Raw genomic sequence first — 18,543 nt, 5'->3', positions numbered from 1 at the left:
TTAAGTATTTTCTTTACTTCTTCCTTTCATCTCCTGAGAAGCTGTGTGGATGTTGTTGGAAAGGGATTTATGGTAGCCACTTCCCTTGGGTATTCCTATGATCAGATGTGCTGGGGGTGTTGTCAGGCAATGTGCTGAGTACTTTCTCCATAGTACCTGAAGCAAGCAGACTTTCAGTTACCCAGAAAGTAAGCTGTCTTACAGGGATGGTTATAACTTCTCATTCTAGTTGGTGATGAAGGCTTCATAAAAGGACTCTGACTTGCTTTCTTGTTTAAAGCAGAGCAGTATTATTTTTTTCCTGTAGTTTCCCTGTAGAGCTTTTAGGTTTGAAGCATTGCCTTCATTTTTATTTTGATTTATTCTGTCCAAATAAAGATTGTGTGTTTTGTTTTTATGCTCTAGTTGTTGTTGCCTCCCCTTGCTAATCTAAACTATGCTGGGTTCTTAATATAGATTTATCACTTGAATGGAAAAGGATGTGGCTCTTCAGTGTCAGCTGATCTGTGTGGAAAGAGGAGTAGCATCACTGAGTTTGAGTTCTTCAGTGTTGTAGCATTAGGGCTGTCAAATAAAATGTAAATGTGTTTATGTTGATTTCTGTGGTATTATGTACTTCCTGAGTATTAAGAATTCTTTTGCTATAAGCTGGTGGTAATTGCACAGTTGGAGCTTGTGTGTATTGGATGCAGAACGTGAGATACTTTTTTCTTAGTGATAGTGCTTAATTTGAGTTAAAGAAATGTCCTTTTGAATACAAATTTATCAGATAAAATTGTAGAAATTAGAGTTGGTTCCACTATGTTTCTTTCTATTTATTTATTTCTCCTTTGTTTTACAGGAAGAAAGACGAAGGCTGAAAAATGCAATAATAATTCAATCATTTGTAAGGGGTTATAGAGACAGAAAGCATCAGGTAAGTACTTGTTTGTTGAGAAAGAGGTAAAGCAGTCTTGCTGGAAAATCAATTTTCTTTTGGGGGGTGGGGGGTGTAATTTTGACATATTTGACTATTTGGTGTGCCGATGAAGTGTAAGTTCTTATTCTCTATTAACATCTGCTGAGTCTTGGATCTGTAGTGGATTAATGCTTATTCAGCAAAGCACCTTCATGACAGCTGACTTGAGCGGGGTGATGTATTTTTTTGACTGGACACTTACTTACTTGCAGCTTTCACACATCAGCAAAACTTCCTTGGTATGTGTAACTAAAGCAGTCATCTGAGGCAGAAGGATATTCTTTTTAAGCTGCTCTTGGCTTGATCGTTCTGGGAAAGAGTTCTGCCTGTTTACATTTGCTAATATTGATTGAGTAAACTGGTTGAAAATGTTTGGTGTGATAATTTTGACTTGAGAAGCAACAAATTTGTTGCCATGTCTACCTTTTGGGTTACAGGAAGCAAATATGACTATGATTTTTTGTGTATGTGTTCTCTTAATGAATAGGTGCATTTAATTACTTTGCTACTAGTTGGGATGGGAAACAAATGAGATTCTAAAAATGCCACATCCCTATGTAAAATCATAACAATTATCAATACGCTAATGTGTATTTTCCTTTATTTTAAGTACTCTACCCAGAGAAGTGAATTTGATCGCTGTGCTAATTTGGCCCAAACCGGAGGAACCTTTTCTACTGCTAATGGAGCTAATTTGACTCTTTTAGTTCGTCAGTTACTTTTTTTCTATAGACAGAATGAGGATTCTAAGCGTTTGGTGAGTATTGTAAATAGTTTGAGCTGTTCTTTCACTTGGAAGGCTTAGGAAGGGATGCAGAAATGGATTTGATGACTTCAAGAAATTCATTTTGCTGACCTGCACTCTTTTGTTTAATTGAAATAACTTAAAATTATATTGAATGATGAAAAATCCTTTGTCTGTGCTTCACAGTCATTTATTAAAAAATATTGTAAGAAGTATTTTTAAGTAATAATTTCCTACTAACTCTCTGGGAATTGTGAAGATATTTTTATTAACAAATTGGTTATAACAGCTATTTGTAAGTATATTTCTGTTAATTTTGGGAGTTAATAGTCATATTTTGTGTAGTTCAACAAACATTTTTTTCCTTAACTGATATGATTGTCTTATTTTATGGTTTTTTGTTCTCCAAAGGAGATGCTGCATACATTATAAAATCAATTTTATGCAAGACCTGTATTTATAAAAATATGAATATTGTACCTTTGTTACATACAGCTGCTCTTCACGTGCTTGAAACAACAGAACTGAGATATCATAATAAATAGTAAACATGTGTGTATGTTTTTCAGATATGGTTGTGTCAGAATTTAATTAAACAGAGTTCTCAGTTTGTTAAGCAGTTGGATGGTCCAGACAGACTTACTTGCTTATTCCAAATCAAAAGACTGTTGGGGCTGTGTTGCAGGTAAGTTTTCTATACACTGCTGCCTAAAACATGTTCAGAAATTGCATTGGGCACTTGCTTGTTTCTTTGTGCAGCAAATGGAGAGAATTTTTTATGATCACTGTAAATATAGGCTATGATAAGTGATGTTTTTTCATACTTGAGAAAAAGGAAATGCTCTCAGTTCCTTTGACTTTTAAGTTCATATGCAATATGTGCTAAAGGAATGTACTCCCTAAGGATAGGTTGAAGTGTATTCCTAAGTGTTTGCATGTAGCAAAGTCATTACAAGTATTTGTTGGAACCAGAAGGTTTTCTTGAACTGATAGCGATCAAAAAGTATCCTGGGAGTTTGACTATTTTTCCAAGGATATGCTTTGGGTGTTCTGCTTTAAGACTGATGTTGAAAATGTCCTTCCTTTTGCTTTGGACTTAAGGCATGTTAAGCAGTTTTTTTACTGTCTTCAACAGTTGATTCATTATTGTAGAGACCTTTTTTCATTCATTTTGGAGAACCAATGGAAGGTAAATCCATGAAACTGTCTGAGTAACTGTCAGCTAAAACCTAATTTTGGAAAGATATAGTTGTTCTTTTTAACAATACTCTCTTAGAGCTTTAGAGAAATCTTGCTTCCTTTTAATGTCCAAGATTTTCTTTTTGTAAATGAGTGCATTCAAATCACTGAATCTTGCTATGCTGCATGGGTCGTTTTGTGAGCTACTTACAGTTTGGTGCAGAAGCCCAGAAAACAAGAGGGTGAGACATATAGCGAGGAGTGTTAGTTACGTGAGCTCAGCTTCATGAAAAATTGTAGCTTTCGACATTACTTTTAAAAAACCAAAGGTTGCTTGACAGCAGCTGTGTCTGCCCAGAAGTTCTTGTCAGAGTATCTTGAGTCTGTTTAGTGAAATGCCTGAGCTGAGTTATCAGAGTCACTTGTGCTGCTAATGTCCTGTCTTACTGGATGGCTGTGAAAGAAAGGGCACTGTCAGGGCAACTCTGCCTGTACGTGTCTCATTGTAACAAATAGTTTTAATTCGGAATGGAATCTGAATTGTCACCCTTTCAGTGGTTACTCCTCGTTGTTCCACAACGATTAAGGTTGGGGATGGGTGTATTTTAAGTCTTAATTAAGTCTGTAGTCAAGGACGTTCTGGGAAACATCATATGTTTAACTAAAACAGAATTTGTTCCCAGTCCATACTGTAAAACCTGGAATTATTATTATAATGGTGCCAACAAAAAGATGTTGATTATTGAGAACACTTGGAAGAGAACACTTAGAAGTGAGTAATTTTAAAATTAGGAAAGTTGTTGTAGTTTCAGTTGTAAACTGATGTGTGTGTTTGTGATGAAATAAGAGGAATCTCTGGGTGAATTATTTTTCTTTTGTTTCATTTGTAGGCTATTGCAAAACTGCAATGACGACAGTCTGAATGTTGCACTTCCTATGAGAATGCTTGAGGTATTTTCATCAGAGAATACGTATTTACCTGTTTTACAAGATGTCAGCTATGTAACATCACTAATTGAACAAATTTTGCACTACATGATTCAAAAAGGTGAGTAGCAGGAACTGGAAGTTCTTGGCAACACTCAGGAGCTGAACAAAACGCATAATACCTGAAGGCTGTGTTGTTTCATCATGTTTTTCCTTTACTACAGACACAGATTAAGTGCTACATACACTAACCCATGCATGAAACAGATATTTTGCTTGTAATGAGATCACTGCTTGAGAAATTACTATTTAAATTCTTCAGATATTCTGTTCATAAATTTAGTATTATTTTAAGTTATATATACAGACTTTTACTACAGGGTTTGAGAGTAGATGGATGTAGTTCTCTATAACTGCTATTGATCATTATTGTTGTGAATTGGTGTTATTTTTTCTTCTCAATAGCACTAGAAAAAGACATCTTAGCAAAGGGATTGTGACCTTTATTTGCTTCGTGGCATCATCTGTAAAACTGTTTGCTGAGCTGCAATCAGTTACACCTGTGCAAACATACTGAAAGTTAATGAGTTGTGTAGTTATCGCCAAAATTCGTGTTGTCTTGAAGAAATGTTGCTCTGAGGATGTGTGAAAAAAATAATTTGCTTTTTTGATGCCACTTGAGCTTACAACAACTGGTAGCTGGGGAAAAATGCCAGAAATGGTATGAAAAAAAGATCCTGGATCCAGCCTCATGGCTGTAAAACACAGACTAGCACCTTCCAATTGGTTAATCTTTACAATGATTCTGTACTTGTGAGTTTTAGAGTGCGTTCAGTAGAACAAATCTATCTCAGGCTATAAGGATGTGTGCACATTCCACATTTTGAAGTTTCTCTAGGGAAAAAGTGAACTTTACTGTAGCACATTTAATTTACTTGACTAAGCATAATTAAGACTGTGGAAGTGCTTGTGTTTATCTCATTGTTTACCTCATATTTAATGACTTGAAAATCACTTAAATATTTCTTCTTTTAGTATAACACTCACTCTGATACATCAAGGTTTATCAGGATGTTAAACTATAAATTTTAGTTAAAATAAATAAATAAAATTAACATATATATGTAAATCAGCTTTCTAATAACGATTAAAACAAAAAGAAGCATGCATGCACAACAACTGTAGAGTCTCCTAATTTATGAGGGTTAAGTTGTAAAGAGGCTGTATTCAGCTTTTATTACTTGTGTTGAAATACAGTTCATTCTCCAGGTGAGTCTTGTCATTCCTCATGGCATTTTCCTTTTGTTACATTATATCTCAGTTAGGGTTACTGTGACAAAGTGTTCCAGATGCAGTCTCTCAATGAGAGATGTTTATGCATTTACAGTGGTACCTGAAGTAGTGGAACTTGTCTTAATTTAGGATTTCATTGAGTAAGAGGAAGTTGGATCAGGAAGAATGAAATCATGTGATTCCATTTGTATAGTAGTGAGGCAGGAATAGATTTCTGACAATGAGACACATTACTCTCTACGTGTATCGTTGTGGCTCCAAATGGTAATACATTTTATTACTGTCTGAGAGGCTCCTGTTTTGGAACAGTAATTGTATTTTTCAGTCTGCTAAAGTAAGGTATTTGTAAACTTGAGACCGAGGAGCCATGTTAGCAGAATGTGTAAGATACCTTCATGTTTCTGTGTAGAGGAAGAAAGTAATTTCTGAAGGAGCAAAAAGCAAGCTGTCAAAAAGAGGAGAACTTTTTTCATAGGTCATTGTCTCAAAGAATATATCAAATTGCTCACTTAATCAGCAGGATTGGTTGGTCTTTGAAAGTCAAACTGACTCTGAATGCAGTTATCTCTGAATTTATAAGGTGATGCTTCCAAAGACAAAGCTGATATCTGCTGTTGGTTATGTGAATGTGACCGTAGTGGTAATATATATACATATATATATATATATATACAGAGTTGTTTTAAAGTTATAATTGTTAAGTAAGTATATGTTGTTTTATAAAGAAAAGAAGAAAAGTAATACTGTAACACTGTATTTACATAATTATTTTACTTATTTGCAGGCCACTACAGGTCGCTTTATTTGTTAATTAATAGTAAGCTTCCATCAAGTATTGAGTATTCTGATGTTTCTCGAGTCCCTCTTGCAAAAATACTTCTGGAGAATGTTCTGAAACCATTGCACTTTACATACAGCTCCTGTCCAGAAGGTGCAAGGTAAATAAAAATAGTATTAGATACTTGTATACTTATTTTATTATTGTAAGAGCTTCACAGTTTGTTTTCTAGCATCCAACTATGTTTACAGTATGGCTCCGTTTATATGCAGTAGTAATGATTTATGAAAGATCATAGGTGTGTGTGGAAAAACTTAGTTGACTATAAAGATGTAGCCAGAGGCAGATGAAAAGAATTCTGCATTTAAGAATTCTGTGACAGGTTTATGAAAGGGGAAAAAAAGTGAGTCATAGCTTGTGAGGAGAATGAGTCAGGTATGTGGAAAGACAGAAAAAAGATGGAACTGGCTCTGCTACATGTGTCAGTGTTTTCTGTTGCAGTTAAAAGCAAAACAACACAATCAGGATTTTTTAGTTTATTTTTTATTTCACGATTAAAACAAATTTAACTTCAGAGAACTTTTCCATGATTTCCCTTTAAGTGTAAAGGGTAATGTTACCATTAAGATAATCAGGGAAAGGACACTGTATAAGTACTGTATTTTTGAAAATAAAATCTGAGGAATTCAGCTTACTGGCACAGAATTGAAGTGTCACTTTGCTGTCTTCATGGTGAACGTGTTCAAACTTGCAAAATTGGATCCGTCATTCCATGGACGTACTTGTAGGAAATGTCACCTGTATTTTCCATCAAGACATTTTTTTTTATCTTCATTTTTAGACAACAGATTTTTGCAGCCTTCACAGAGGAGTTTGTGGCAGCACCTTTCACAGATCAGATATTCCATTTCATCATTCCAGCGCTGGCTGATGTGCAGATCGTTTTCCCTTATGAATTCTTTCTGAATGCACTATTATTAGCAGAAAATGGATGTTCAAGAAAAAGTGATCGAGCTCCATGGCTTTTTTACTTCGTGTTAACAGTTGGAGGAACATATTTGGGTGAGAAAGTTACCACCTGTTCATTGCTTTTTCGTATTTGCATTAGTATTTCATGTATTTCCATAGCCTTGTTTGTTGCTAGCAGTTTGTGGATACAAGTATTAGAGATCTATGTGTTTTTAGACATTTTTCCCCTTTTAGGAAGAAAAAGCACCTATTTGAGAGGTTTTGGCATAATGTGGTGGGGTTCATTACATTGAAGAACTGCCTAGCTAAAGATCTTTTATTTCAATGTATTTGGTATAGGATCCCTTTCAGAAGAAGGACTGCTTGTGTACTTGAGGGTACTCCAGGCTTTTTTCTCTCAACTGCCTGTATCTAGTGCTGGTACAGATTGTCAAGATGCAAACAGTGATTCTGAAGATGAGGATGAAGAGATCAGTAAAATGACAACGACACCAGTAAGTATTATAGAATTTCTTCAAATGAGTTTGATTTACAGTATTGGCAAATACAGGCAAAACCACGTTCACCATAAGTCCAGTATTTTCCTAGATACTCATAGCAGGGGCTGTGTTGGCGTCTTATGAGTCAGTGGCTGCTCACTGCAAATGTATAGAACTGATTGTTTAAAAAAAAGTAAAACCAAACAAACACAAATAAAGCTTTTAATATAGTAGCATAGTCCAGAAGTCACACTACTTGAACAACAGAGCTTTCTTCCTTAACAAAAATGAAGCTGAACTTCTTTAATTTTACAGAGATTGGTACTCTCCTCATTCTTTAAGGTCATGGTCCCACTAGGATATAATGCAACATACTAATCTGATCTTCCAACGTTGTATTTTTTTTCCTCATGGAAATGCACATTCAAGTAAAGTCTTTACCCTGTTGAATCAGCTCAGTTTTTAAATGTATACATTACCTTCCAAGCCTTTAAGGTGGAACACTTAGTTTCTGCAATTATATATAGAGAATAACATAAAAATGACTTTTCACTGGAGTTTAAGCATGTTGTAAAACTTTGACTAACAAAATGAACCCATGCTAACTTTAACCTCCTAACACTCAGTCCAAGGTTTTGAACAAGAGCATCTGGAGAGATGTAAATTCCTTGGTTTCTTAATGGCCTTTATATAATCTCTCAAAATATGTACTGCTACTCAGAGGACTAATGCAGCGTGCAGTCTTCTCTTGTGCAGTGTGTGAGGGTACACCAAATTTAGTGTTCGTTAAAGCAAAACAAAGAGGAGTTGGGGGAGCCTAAACAGCTGTGTGGGTGAGTTTTGTCTCCCACACTGAACTGGGATTTTTAGATGGAGTGTACTGTTAATCAAAAATCTTTATCAGTATAGTGTGAAGAAACTGCCTTTTTACCCAGTAAATGATTTATTGTTCAAAGTACAAAATGGTTGCCATTTTTTAACCCCAAAGTCTAGAATTCAGATATTTAATTTCTGGGCTGTGTATGCACTGTAATATATACTGTGAGATTCTGTTTGTGCTTTAGAGATAAAGTGATATTTAAGAGGTGATTAGATTAAAAAAAAAAAAGCATAGATTTCTGTTCAGTGTTAATTTACAGTAACTTGTAAATTAGAGAAGATCTCTGAGGAAACCTTATTACACAATATGATTTGTTGCAGTATGTTTTTTCTGGTGTTTCTGGTGTTCTGTATTTTTTTTTAATGTATTCCATATTTTTAAGCATGCCTATCTTAAAAGAAAAAACAACAAAGGGTAAAGGGTAAACTTTTATCCTTCAGTGGGCCAGAGTGTTTTCTGCTTTCATGGGGACCAGATAGAAAGAGGAAATAAATAAAAGAATTTTGAGCTCTGCTCTTTTCTGTGCCAGCAAAATGATTCCTCTTTGTACTTCTTACTCTATCTTGAGCACATGTGTTAGGCACCCTGAAGTTTGTTAGTCCATAGGTAATGAATGTGAAAATGTCATTTCTAAAAGAGTGCACAGGAGGCATCCATTTCTGGATTTCATCCCCAGTGCTAACAGATTTCACTGGGGGAGAGATAAGTATTTGCATATTTGATGCCTGTAAATGATCTTACCTTATTGTATTCAAGTGTTGAAGAGCATTAAAGGGAATCTTTCCTACTGACTTAAGTGAGAAGATCGATAACCATGATCCAGCACTTGCCTGCCTGTCAATTTAAATTGACTCTAAGGTGTGATACTCTCAGGAATGCTCCTGGTATAGACAGATGTGCTCATGTTGTAATTATCATACAGGGAATATTTGTTCCAGTAAAGTTCTGATATTTTTTATTATTTGTATTTTTTTAGAAAGGAAATACTTGATCAGTAAAAGTAATTCAAAGAATTTTTTTCTTTGATATATTTATAGGGTGACGGGAGAATATCAGTTCAGTACATTACTGAGGAGTGTCTAAAGAAACTGGATACAAAGCAGCAGACAAACACTCTGCTGAATATGGTTTGGAGAGATTCAGCTAGCGAAGAGGTCTTTACCTTGATGGCATCAATCTGCCACACGCTAATGGTACAACACCGAATGATGGTGCCAAAAGTCAGGCAAGTATAAATAACAGTGACACTGAACTGTAGTACATCTGAAATTCCTTTAACTGGATTAGCTGAAATAAAGAAGAATGTTCATTGCATTCCTTATGGTCGAATCTCTGAATCCTAAAGTGTGAGCCCATGCTTTAGTGAGTTGCATCGCTACGTTGAGGGACTTTGGGATGGTGTTTGTGATCAGAAAAAAACAGTGTAAAACAGGTGTCAGTGGCCAACTTTGTTTTGTTTGATTTTTACCATTTTATCATCAGTCAAAAATCTGTAAGTATTAAGGCAATTGCGGTGCAAGTAGCTGTGAATAAGTGCTAGCAATAAACTAAGTATTTAGGGAATGTTGTAAACATAATCAATTCAAACTGCATTGTAAACAATGATACAGAAAACTAATTTGGTGCTATCTTAGCTCAGTGGCGTTTATAGCTGTTGGAGGAAGTAAGATGTCAGTGAAGCTGTGATTGCTCGATTACGGTAATTAGTCCTTTGTAGACTAATTGCATTAGAACAGGATGTGAGACCTGAAGATCATAGCAGCAGTTGAATGAATTAGTATCCCCCCTTTATTGTTGAAACTAGTACATTGCCTTGGATAGTAATTACTGAGGTTAAATGCATCATTGCTTTGACTTGAGGTTTTCTGGTGAACTGTGGAAAGGATGCTTAATGAATGAAGAAATCCTGCACAGATTTAATTATATGAGTATGGCATCTATTTCCTCTGAGAAGCCGTATTAGGTCTTTGCAATTATTTGTGATATCAAGGTAGTTAACATAAACTCAGAAGCTATGAAGGTTCTAGTCAACACATTGAACTATGGGGATTGCTTTCCATTACAGCTTTTGAATAGCTCCGAAGTAGTTGAATTTGCCAGTTTTAGAAGAAACAGTGTTTTTAATTGGTAATGCTTGTTGAATTATTTTCACAATCAAAATTAATGCATACAAGCATTTGATAAACTAAAGTTGATGTTAACTAGTTCTGACTCCTAAGTCAGTTGTGATGTTGGGTTTACCAGGCATATTTGTGTCAGTATACGTCAATCTTTTGTCCTGTTCAGACCTGGCCTAAGTTTCCAAGCAGATATTCTAAGTGTTCTTTTTCAGAGTATTTTTCAAAGAATATTTGATGCTTGTTTGAAAGGTAATAAACAATCTGCAGTTTAAAAATAATGTATTTTCTCCATTAATTTCAGTGTTGGTTTTGCATGATTTTTTTTAATTGCCCAAATTATTTTATCAAATTCAATGAGTATTTTGCAAGACGCTTAATCTTTTTGAAGTTAAATTTAATGCGAGTCAATATTTACTATAAAATGCTGCTATCCACTTAGACCATGTAGAATTAGTTTAGATAGTTTAGTCAAGCACAAGTAATTTATTTACAGTGGCTGGAAATTTTTAAGCTCTTAGAATGCGTTAAATTTTTGTTTTCTTTTTGAAGACACAATTGGTCAAAGGCTTTAAAAGGTAGAAAAGCCTGATAGAAAGACCTTGCTTATGTAGTAGCATTTACTGATGTAACAGAAAAATGATGATTACGAAGTATAAATGCTGCAAATCTGTAAAGTGAAATACTAAATAAGTAGTGTAATAACTGAAAACAGCTGTTTATGAACTGAAAACTGTGCTAAGATTGACATAGACTTTAGGAAAGAAGAAACAACAAATCTGTGTTATTTTAAATAGTTTCTAGGACCTTTTTCTTCTTGAAGAAAAAAAAGAAATGTGAAATTCAGGGTTCTTCCATTAAAGCTGATTGCTTCTTCTGCTTGTGGCCCCTCGATATACTTGGGTGATGTGACTGACGGTGGTGATATGCACTGCTAGGAACATTGCTGTCACTGCATGAGCTTTGTATTTTCTTTGCATTTGGATATAATGGTAACCTGCAGTGTAGTGTCCTTCAGACCAGTAGGAGCAAGCCTTTCAGTTTCCATTCTGATACTGTGAGACGGTGGATTTTGAGTCGGGCTGCCATTACTTTCTTTATTTCCCTCCCCATCCTTAATATTCTGCTCATTCATCAGAGAACATCCACTGTGTAGATATATGTATAATTGGAAAACTGACTTAGGGTGTAGTAGGAGCACTCTGTGCCCATATATGTGCCGAATGAAGATGCTTGGGCTGTATGTAAGGCTGTTACAGCACTTCATTAGGGAACGTTCTTGTGATTTTCTGAAACCAGAATCACTGTATATGAAGCTTTGACAGTTTGAAGCTTCATCTTCTGTTTTATTTTTCTGTCCAGTACAAAGAGACAGAAGCATCAAGCAACTTAGAGTGATGAAATGCATGGCAAGACTGCTTTGCTGCTTTCCCTTCGCTGTGCCACCTTGCAGCTGTGCAGTGCCAGCCCCCCTGCCCTGCTGCAGTGACCTTTATCAGATGCATGAGCTCCTCTCGTCCTGTTGTATTCTCTTCATTAACTTAAATGGTCTCAGTGGGAAACTGGGCCCAATTTATGGCCTAGACTGAAAATCTTGCCTTTAACTAATTAACTTGTAGTGGTGCCTCAGCTAAATTAAGCTTAATGGGTCATTTAATCTGTCCCATTGCGCAGGAGGAATTTGACGCTTTTTTTTTAAACCAGAGGTGCCCAAAAATACCTTTCTGGCAAGTAGACATAAATCATGTGGCCTTTGTGAACAATTAGATGCCTACAGAGAGAAACAAGGTTCTAAGTAAATGGCCATTATGTTAGTACTTCGGGGAGCGGATAATTTAATTTAGCATGTGTAAAACAGATATTTCACAGAAAGTCGTGGAGTGAATTAACTCTGTCATAACCTGAGCTGACAGTCTTCATTTTGCTGCTTGAGAGGAGGCTCATCCTTTTTGTTAGTTGAAAAATGGTTATTCTCCCAAACTGTAGTGATAAATCTGAGTATTAAAGCTTACGAGAAAAATCTATTAGTGAATCCATTATATAAAACCACATTCAATGATCTCATAATAGAGAATTGGTAATAGACAGTAAGATTCCTCAAGAAATTCAGTAAAAGAAGATGGGAGGGGGTAAAAAAAAATCAGAATTTAAGCTTTAGATGCTTCGTTTGTTCTTTAAATAGTACAAATTATTGGAAGTGAATTCCTGAGTTAGAGTGTAAAAGAGAAATGTTTCCTAATCTTTTTCATCTCAGGTGGTCGTGTGTGGTTTTGAGATTGTTTTGAACAGTCAAGCTTTATATGAACTTTAACTCATCTACAGACTTTGCAGACTAAAGGTGCTTTAGCTCCCTGTTGTGTAAACTGTAGGATCATAGGATCACCAAGGTTGGAAAAGACCTCTAAGATCATCCAGTCCACCCATCATCAATATTTCCCACTAAATCATCTCTAATTTTCTGCAGTTTCTCTTCCATTGCTACTTTATGTTGTGTCAGTCTCATGTATTTTTATTTGGAAATGCTGTTGGGTAGCACATACACATTTATTTCTGATCTGACCAAAGTCAGTGAAGTGAGGTAGATTTTGACCTATTTAAATTCTACATATTCTAACTCTTTAAATGGTAAAATTTTAGGCTTTTTTTCAGGTTTTCTTATTTTGAAGTCAAAAATATTGAAGCTATGTAAAAATTACTTCTATTTTTTCTAAGCACAGCTGATTTCTCCAGCCTTTGCAAAGATGTGACTCCTCACAGGGGCATCCTTGTCTTTTTATTGTTCGTTTTCCTAAAATCAATACCTTTGACTTTGAATGCAGAGCTCTGTGCTTAGAGCAGGAAGGCAGGGGGGTGGTACCTGCTGACGTTCCTTCAGCAATCGGTAATACTTCCTTTTAACAGACTGATGAATTCAGTCTTATATGTTTAGTTTGTACTTTTGTATTTATTTTAAGGTAACTGTGAGAGCGTTAGATTTGAAGAGTTCTTCTGTTTCGTATTTAATAAGTATTTTATATTGACAAAATAAGCTGTATGATAACATCTTCTACCTACCGTACATGGTGTATTTAACCTGATTTTCAGGAAAGGGAATCACAAAAGTTGAATACATCCAATGTTTCTGGAATTGGGCCATAAAATGTGGCAGCTGCTACACTTGGCTGCCTGGATTGCCAATACAGAATAAAAATGGGTAAAACTGAGACAAAGGTTATTATAATAAGCTCTTAAGGTTTGTCCTTTTTTCCCTTAATTATTGCTGAATGTTGCTAGAATGAAAAAATGAATTCCATTATTACGGGTTCAGTGTCCATAATGTTTGTTCATTTCTGCTAAACCTCTTAGATAATTTCCAGGGATGATTGTCAAATTAACAAGTTTGTACTTGGAAGCCCTCTGAGACTTCGTGGCACTATGCCAAATTACTTTTTCCTTTCCATAGGAGGCTGACAACTGAAGGTCAGTAAAGAGGTTTCTCATCTTAGCAACCAAGACGTCTGAGCTCTCGTTCAGATATTTAAACGTTAAAATATATATCCCTGTATTTCTGAATTATCTTGATATAAGAAGCCCTTCCTTACATATTGCGTAACTTCTACCCAGTTGTCCAAATAATGTGAATCTAGAAGAAAATAAAATTCGCACCGGTCAAATTTGGGTTAAATTAAAATAAATAATAATAAGAAAAAAAATCTGCATACTTGGAATAGAGGATAATTTTACACTTAAAGCATACATTTAACTAACTTTAGCTCCAGTAGTTTCAAATTTGCCTCAAGTTCAGTACTGTTCATCATCACAGAACTTTCATGATGTGTGGCTTCCAATTCCTTTTATGATATTGCTTATATTACAAGGATTTAAAACCTGCACTTCTTCTAACAAAGGGGATGTTACATCAGCAAAAAACGCCTTGCAAACTTTCTTCCTTGTCTTTCATTTTTCCTTCTTTGTGCTCCTGTTCTGTGCCATACTTGCATGCCCTTTGTGGGTCCACCCCCCAGAAGAGGCTGGGGGCATGAGAGAGGCTGTGCTTTAGAGAAGGCAGCAATAAAGGAGCCTATGGGGCTTAAGCAGCCAGTAAGCTAGGACCCAGTGGCATATGATATTATGCAGTATTTGTGTGTGGGTTTGCTAGGGATTTTGTTTTCCTGTCTTGGAATGAATTGTTGCTTAGGAGCTTTTCAAATGTTCTTAAATGTTTACTGAATATTTTACTTTTTTTCCTTGATTAAATGTGTGCCTCCTTTTACCATCTGGCAAATTTTAGTTTATCCACATGGTCCGTAATAAATACTGGTTTCTCAGACAGCCCTTCTTGTCTGTTTTCCCTGCTTCATTTCCCAGCTTCCTACCTCCTGTGTGTATATTTGGTCATGAGAAATTTCAATGCTCTGAGACTGTTGATGTCTAAGAGGCAATGTGATCCTGAATGTCTATGGTTCAGTTTTTAGTGGAATAGTGATTGGGATACCTTGGAGAGTAGCTAACTGAATATAGTTCTTCAGTATCAGTCAAATGATAGCTTAGTCAGTCAAGTCCAGATTTGGTTCGTTTTACTTCTAGAATATGTGAATTGTTTGTTCCCAGTCTATTTTTTCCTGTGGAGGAAAGGAGTAGACTACTTTTAGTATCAGGATGCTCTTTATTTTTCAGTTCTATAGAAATCATGTCTGTATTAACATGGTAAAGTCAGTCCTGTATGTAACTGATTCGTGGACATGCTTATTTTTACGTGGCTATAACTACTGTTGCTACTGGTATCAATTTTAAGGCATTAGAATCTACTTGCAGTGAAAAAATTCTTTATTTATTAGTGTCAGATGAATCACAGAAGCGACCTCTCTATGAGTTAATGTGACTCATTACATTAAATTCTAAGCATTCTCAGAAAAATAACAAGTATGTTGCATTTATTTAATGTGTGTTTAATTTTGGGGCATACTGCAAATTTGGGTCTGTATCGCGTGGTTGTTGCTGAGTTAATAGAAAGTGTATTAGATGCAAGGATTTATGTGCTTCTTCTAAAACTTTGGAGCTTTTACCAGATGTGATAGGAATAAAAAAAACCCATCTTGAAAAAGCATACCTGAATTGTTTGTGTTTGAGCAATGCTTGACAGTAAAGTTCTGTATGAAGCATTGTGTTCTGTAAATATGCTGTACTGGCAGACATGATTTATTTGAACTTCCTCTTGCAGGCTCCTTTACAGTTTAGCCTTTAATGCCAGATTCCTGAGGCATCTTTGGTATTTGATATCTTCAATGACTACACGAATGATTACAGGGTATGTATTACGCTATCTCTGAATCTGAGTTGTTTGGTTTTTTTTTAAGAATACAGTATAACTAGTTAAAAAGAGAACAGGGCAGGTTGTGGCCTGGCAGTGCTTGTGGAAGATGATTGAAAACAAAACTGTAAGGTTTGCTTAGTGCTTACTTCATTGACATTAGTGGTACTGCAGTTTCATAAGACATGAGAATTAAACAGTTGTAAGAAAGAAGTAATTGTTGATTAAAACTAGGTAGATTTCTTGTAGATTTTAGAGTGCTTACTAGCACTAATGTAATAAATACTGAAGTTCCCAATACTTCCTCACAGGTATGTCGGCTTTATCTCATATACTTTGACTAGTCCAGAAACTGACAGTTCCAGACGTATTTGCCTAGAACAGAGGCATTGAACCTGCAGGTTTTCTGTAGGCACAGATGGATGTTAGTCTGTCTTTGCTTTGTTTCTGTTCTAAACCAGAAAGTACCTGCAGTCTGTGCTGACACCAGAATTAATGTGTTTTGAGGCGCTGGGGAGCATAGTGACAAGAATTTAAAACAACTTTAGTTTGCAAGAATGGTACATAGTTATTAAATGGAGACAGCAGCCCCTATTTTGTTATGGGATATGCTAGTTAACGTTTTTACTGGAATGCTTAAGTTAATGTATTTTTCAAGTATTTAATTAACAGTGTCTTAATTTTGAATATTGTGTTTTCAGGTCTATGGTGCCACTTCTTCAAGTAATTTCAAGAGGTTCTCCAATGTCTTTAGAAGACTCTAGTCGAATTATCCCTCTCTTCTACCTGTTTAGTTCTTTGTTTAGTCATTCACTTATTTCTATTCATGATAATGAATTCTTCGGCGATCCTATAGAAGGTGAGGGTTTGAAGCATACTTGATAACAGTGCTTTACAAAATGGGTTTGTGTAAGGCTACTTAAAATGTTGAACTGTCAGACTTTGAGGACTAAATCCATGGAATTCAGTTGCTTCTGGGTGATCCTTTGTTAAGAAACAGGAATATTAACCACCTTCTACTTTTTTTAAAAGAATGGAGATTCACTACATGCTTCTAATATGACAATTCTAGAACAAATGTCCTGCTGCCATATCAATTGGCTGGGAACTGCTCAGCGTCTGGAATTTACAGCTTGAGGATTCCCTGGGCAATGATTTGCTGACATCTGTGGGGAAGGTTTTGCTGGGTTGAATTGCTGATGGTCCCTTGAGCAATCAGCTGTCATGTGGTTCTTTCATGATGATTGCATTTGGTGGGGGGGGATAAAAGAAAAAAAAAGATGGTCTGCACCATGGGAACCATAGTTTTACAGGGTCTATTATGCAAGTTTTTAATCATGGTAATTAGCAGTGAACTGGTGAAGAGAATGAAGATCTGGACTGAATCTGTTGATTAATTCAAACTTTTAACATAGTTGCTGGAGAAAATAAGAGAATACTGTAATTGTGTCTGTAAACAATTATGAGGTCATTGCTTTTTATAAAGATATTCTCTTTTTGCATGATGTTTTTGATTGATAGCAGATTGTATGTGAATACTAGAGTTCCAATTAAATCAGTGCTTTTTTTAATAGCAAAAAAGAAAACATTGAAAGAAACTTCAGCTTCTGGTTTGTTTAGTTGTAGGTCAAAGACAATCATCAATGATGCCTTTTACACTAGAAGAGCTTGTAATATTATCACGCTGCCTTCGAGATGCGTGCTTAGGAATCATAAAGTTGGCTTATCCAGAAACAAAACCAGAGGTTCGTGAGGAATATATTGCAGCGTTTAGAAGTGTTGGAGTAGCAAAAAATACAGAGATGCAGCAGTGTATACAGACTGAACAAAAAAGGTGGATTCAGTTATTCAAGGTAAGTTGTATCAGTTTTCTGAATAGCTTAAAATAACATTTTCAGACTTAGGCTGAATAAATGAGACTGGATGCATTTTATTTTTGCTGGTTGTTTTTTTTTTTTTAAACAGTTTTCAGGAATATGGACTCAAAAAGATTGATTTTTGGACTAGATGCTGAACTTCGAGTAATTAGTTCCGATAACTATATTTTTCACAAGTCTTTGTTTAATTTTCAAACAAAACATAAGTACTGCATAGAATAGACGTTTTGTCTTGGAATCCTGTTCAGCAGGATGCTTAGTATGTGATACAGCATTACGTGGTTGTGCAGTTCTAATGGGATCATGTGGTGACTCAGGTACTTCAGTGTTGGAGGCTTCATTAAATTGCTACTAGGCTTCGCCACTGGTTTGTTGGTGTTTTACCAGAACGTGATGGTGGTACTCCTTTTGGGCTTGCTGGATTACTAATGAGATGGTGAATTTGGCTTAACGAATCTAAACTTAATGTACATCATTTCTGGCTATCTACCAATATATTTCTGTTAGTTTAATCCATGGCGTTCTAAGACATAAAAGAAGCTGAAAATGTTGGCAGGGAAAAAACCTAATATAACTGTTGCTGAAAAAATGGAGTGCTTGACTTGTCACGAAAATTCTGCAGCAAACATATCTAGTCAGCTAAAATTGCTCATTAAAGAAGTGGGAGCAGAAGAAATGCATTTTCCAAATTGAATGGTAGATTTACAGTCCGTTTAATACTGGTGACCTCTCGCACACTAATGTTCAGTTCGAGTCATCAGCTGTCCCTTCAGGTCTTTTATCACTGCTTTTGTCAAGCTATCTATTTAATTGAAAGAAGTTAATTGAATGAAAATGATCAACTAAGCTTGTATTAATATTGCTAATGGAACTTTCTTCTTGGCCATGTTTGGAGAAAGATGTCATGCTAGACTTTAGGAAAGGCCCATTAAGACTTGCACTTAACCTGATGGGCTAATTAAGGAATGCTTATTCATTCTACAAGTCTAAGATAGCCTCTATCCAGCCTATTCTGTCTGATTTTACAACACATTTCACTTATGAGCATAAG

The 18,543-nt window shown here is 35.6% G+C and overlaps 1 protein-coding gene across 1 annotated transcript in view; it reads left to right on the top strand.

Annotated features, from left to right (window-relative positions):
* UBE3C (ubiquitin protein ligase E3C) overlaps nucleotides 1-18,543 on the top strand; it is a 66,555-nt gene that overhangs the window by 10,004 nt on the left and 38,008 nt on the right. The window contains exons 3-13 of the mRNA XM_072328897.1: nucleotides 842-916; nucleotides 1,569-1,715; nucleotides 2,273-2,388; nucleotides 3,773-3,930; nucleotides 5,887-6,040; nucleotides 6,722-6,942; nucleotides 7,189-7,343; nucleotides 9,246-9,433; nucleotides 15,526-15,612; nucleotides 16,317-16,474; nucleotides 17,236-17,468. Of these exons, the coding sequence (XP_072184998.1) occupies nucleotides 842-916; nucleotides 1,569-1,715; nucleotides 2,273-2,388; nucleotides 3,773-3,930; nucleotides 5,887-6,040; nucleotides 6,722-6,942; nucleotides 7,189-7,343; nucleotides 9,246-9,433; nucleotides 15,526-15,612; nucleotides 16,317-16,474; nucleotides 17,236-17,468 (1,692 nt within the window). The remainder of the gene's footprint in view (nucleotides 1-841; nucleotides 917-1,568; nucleotides 1,716-2,272; nucleotides 2,389-3,772; nucleotides 3,931-5,886; nucleotides 6,041-6,721; nucleotides 6,943-7,188; nucleotides 7,344-9,245; nucleotides 9,434-15,525; nucleotides 15,613-16,316; nucleotides 16,475-17,235; nucleotides 17,469-18,543) is intronic.

This window comes from Excalfactoria chinensis, chromosome 2, assembly GCF_039878825.1.
Source record: "Excalfactoria chinensis isolate bCotChi1 chromosome 2, bCotChi1.hap2, whole genome shotgun sequence".
In the NCBI taxonomy this organism is placed as follows: domain Eukaryota; kingdom Metazoa; phylum Chordata; class Aves; order Galliformes; family Phasianidae; genus Excalfactoria; species Excalfactoria chinensis.
This window is presented reverse-complemented; position numbering and strand designations above follow the sequence as displayed.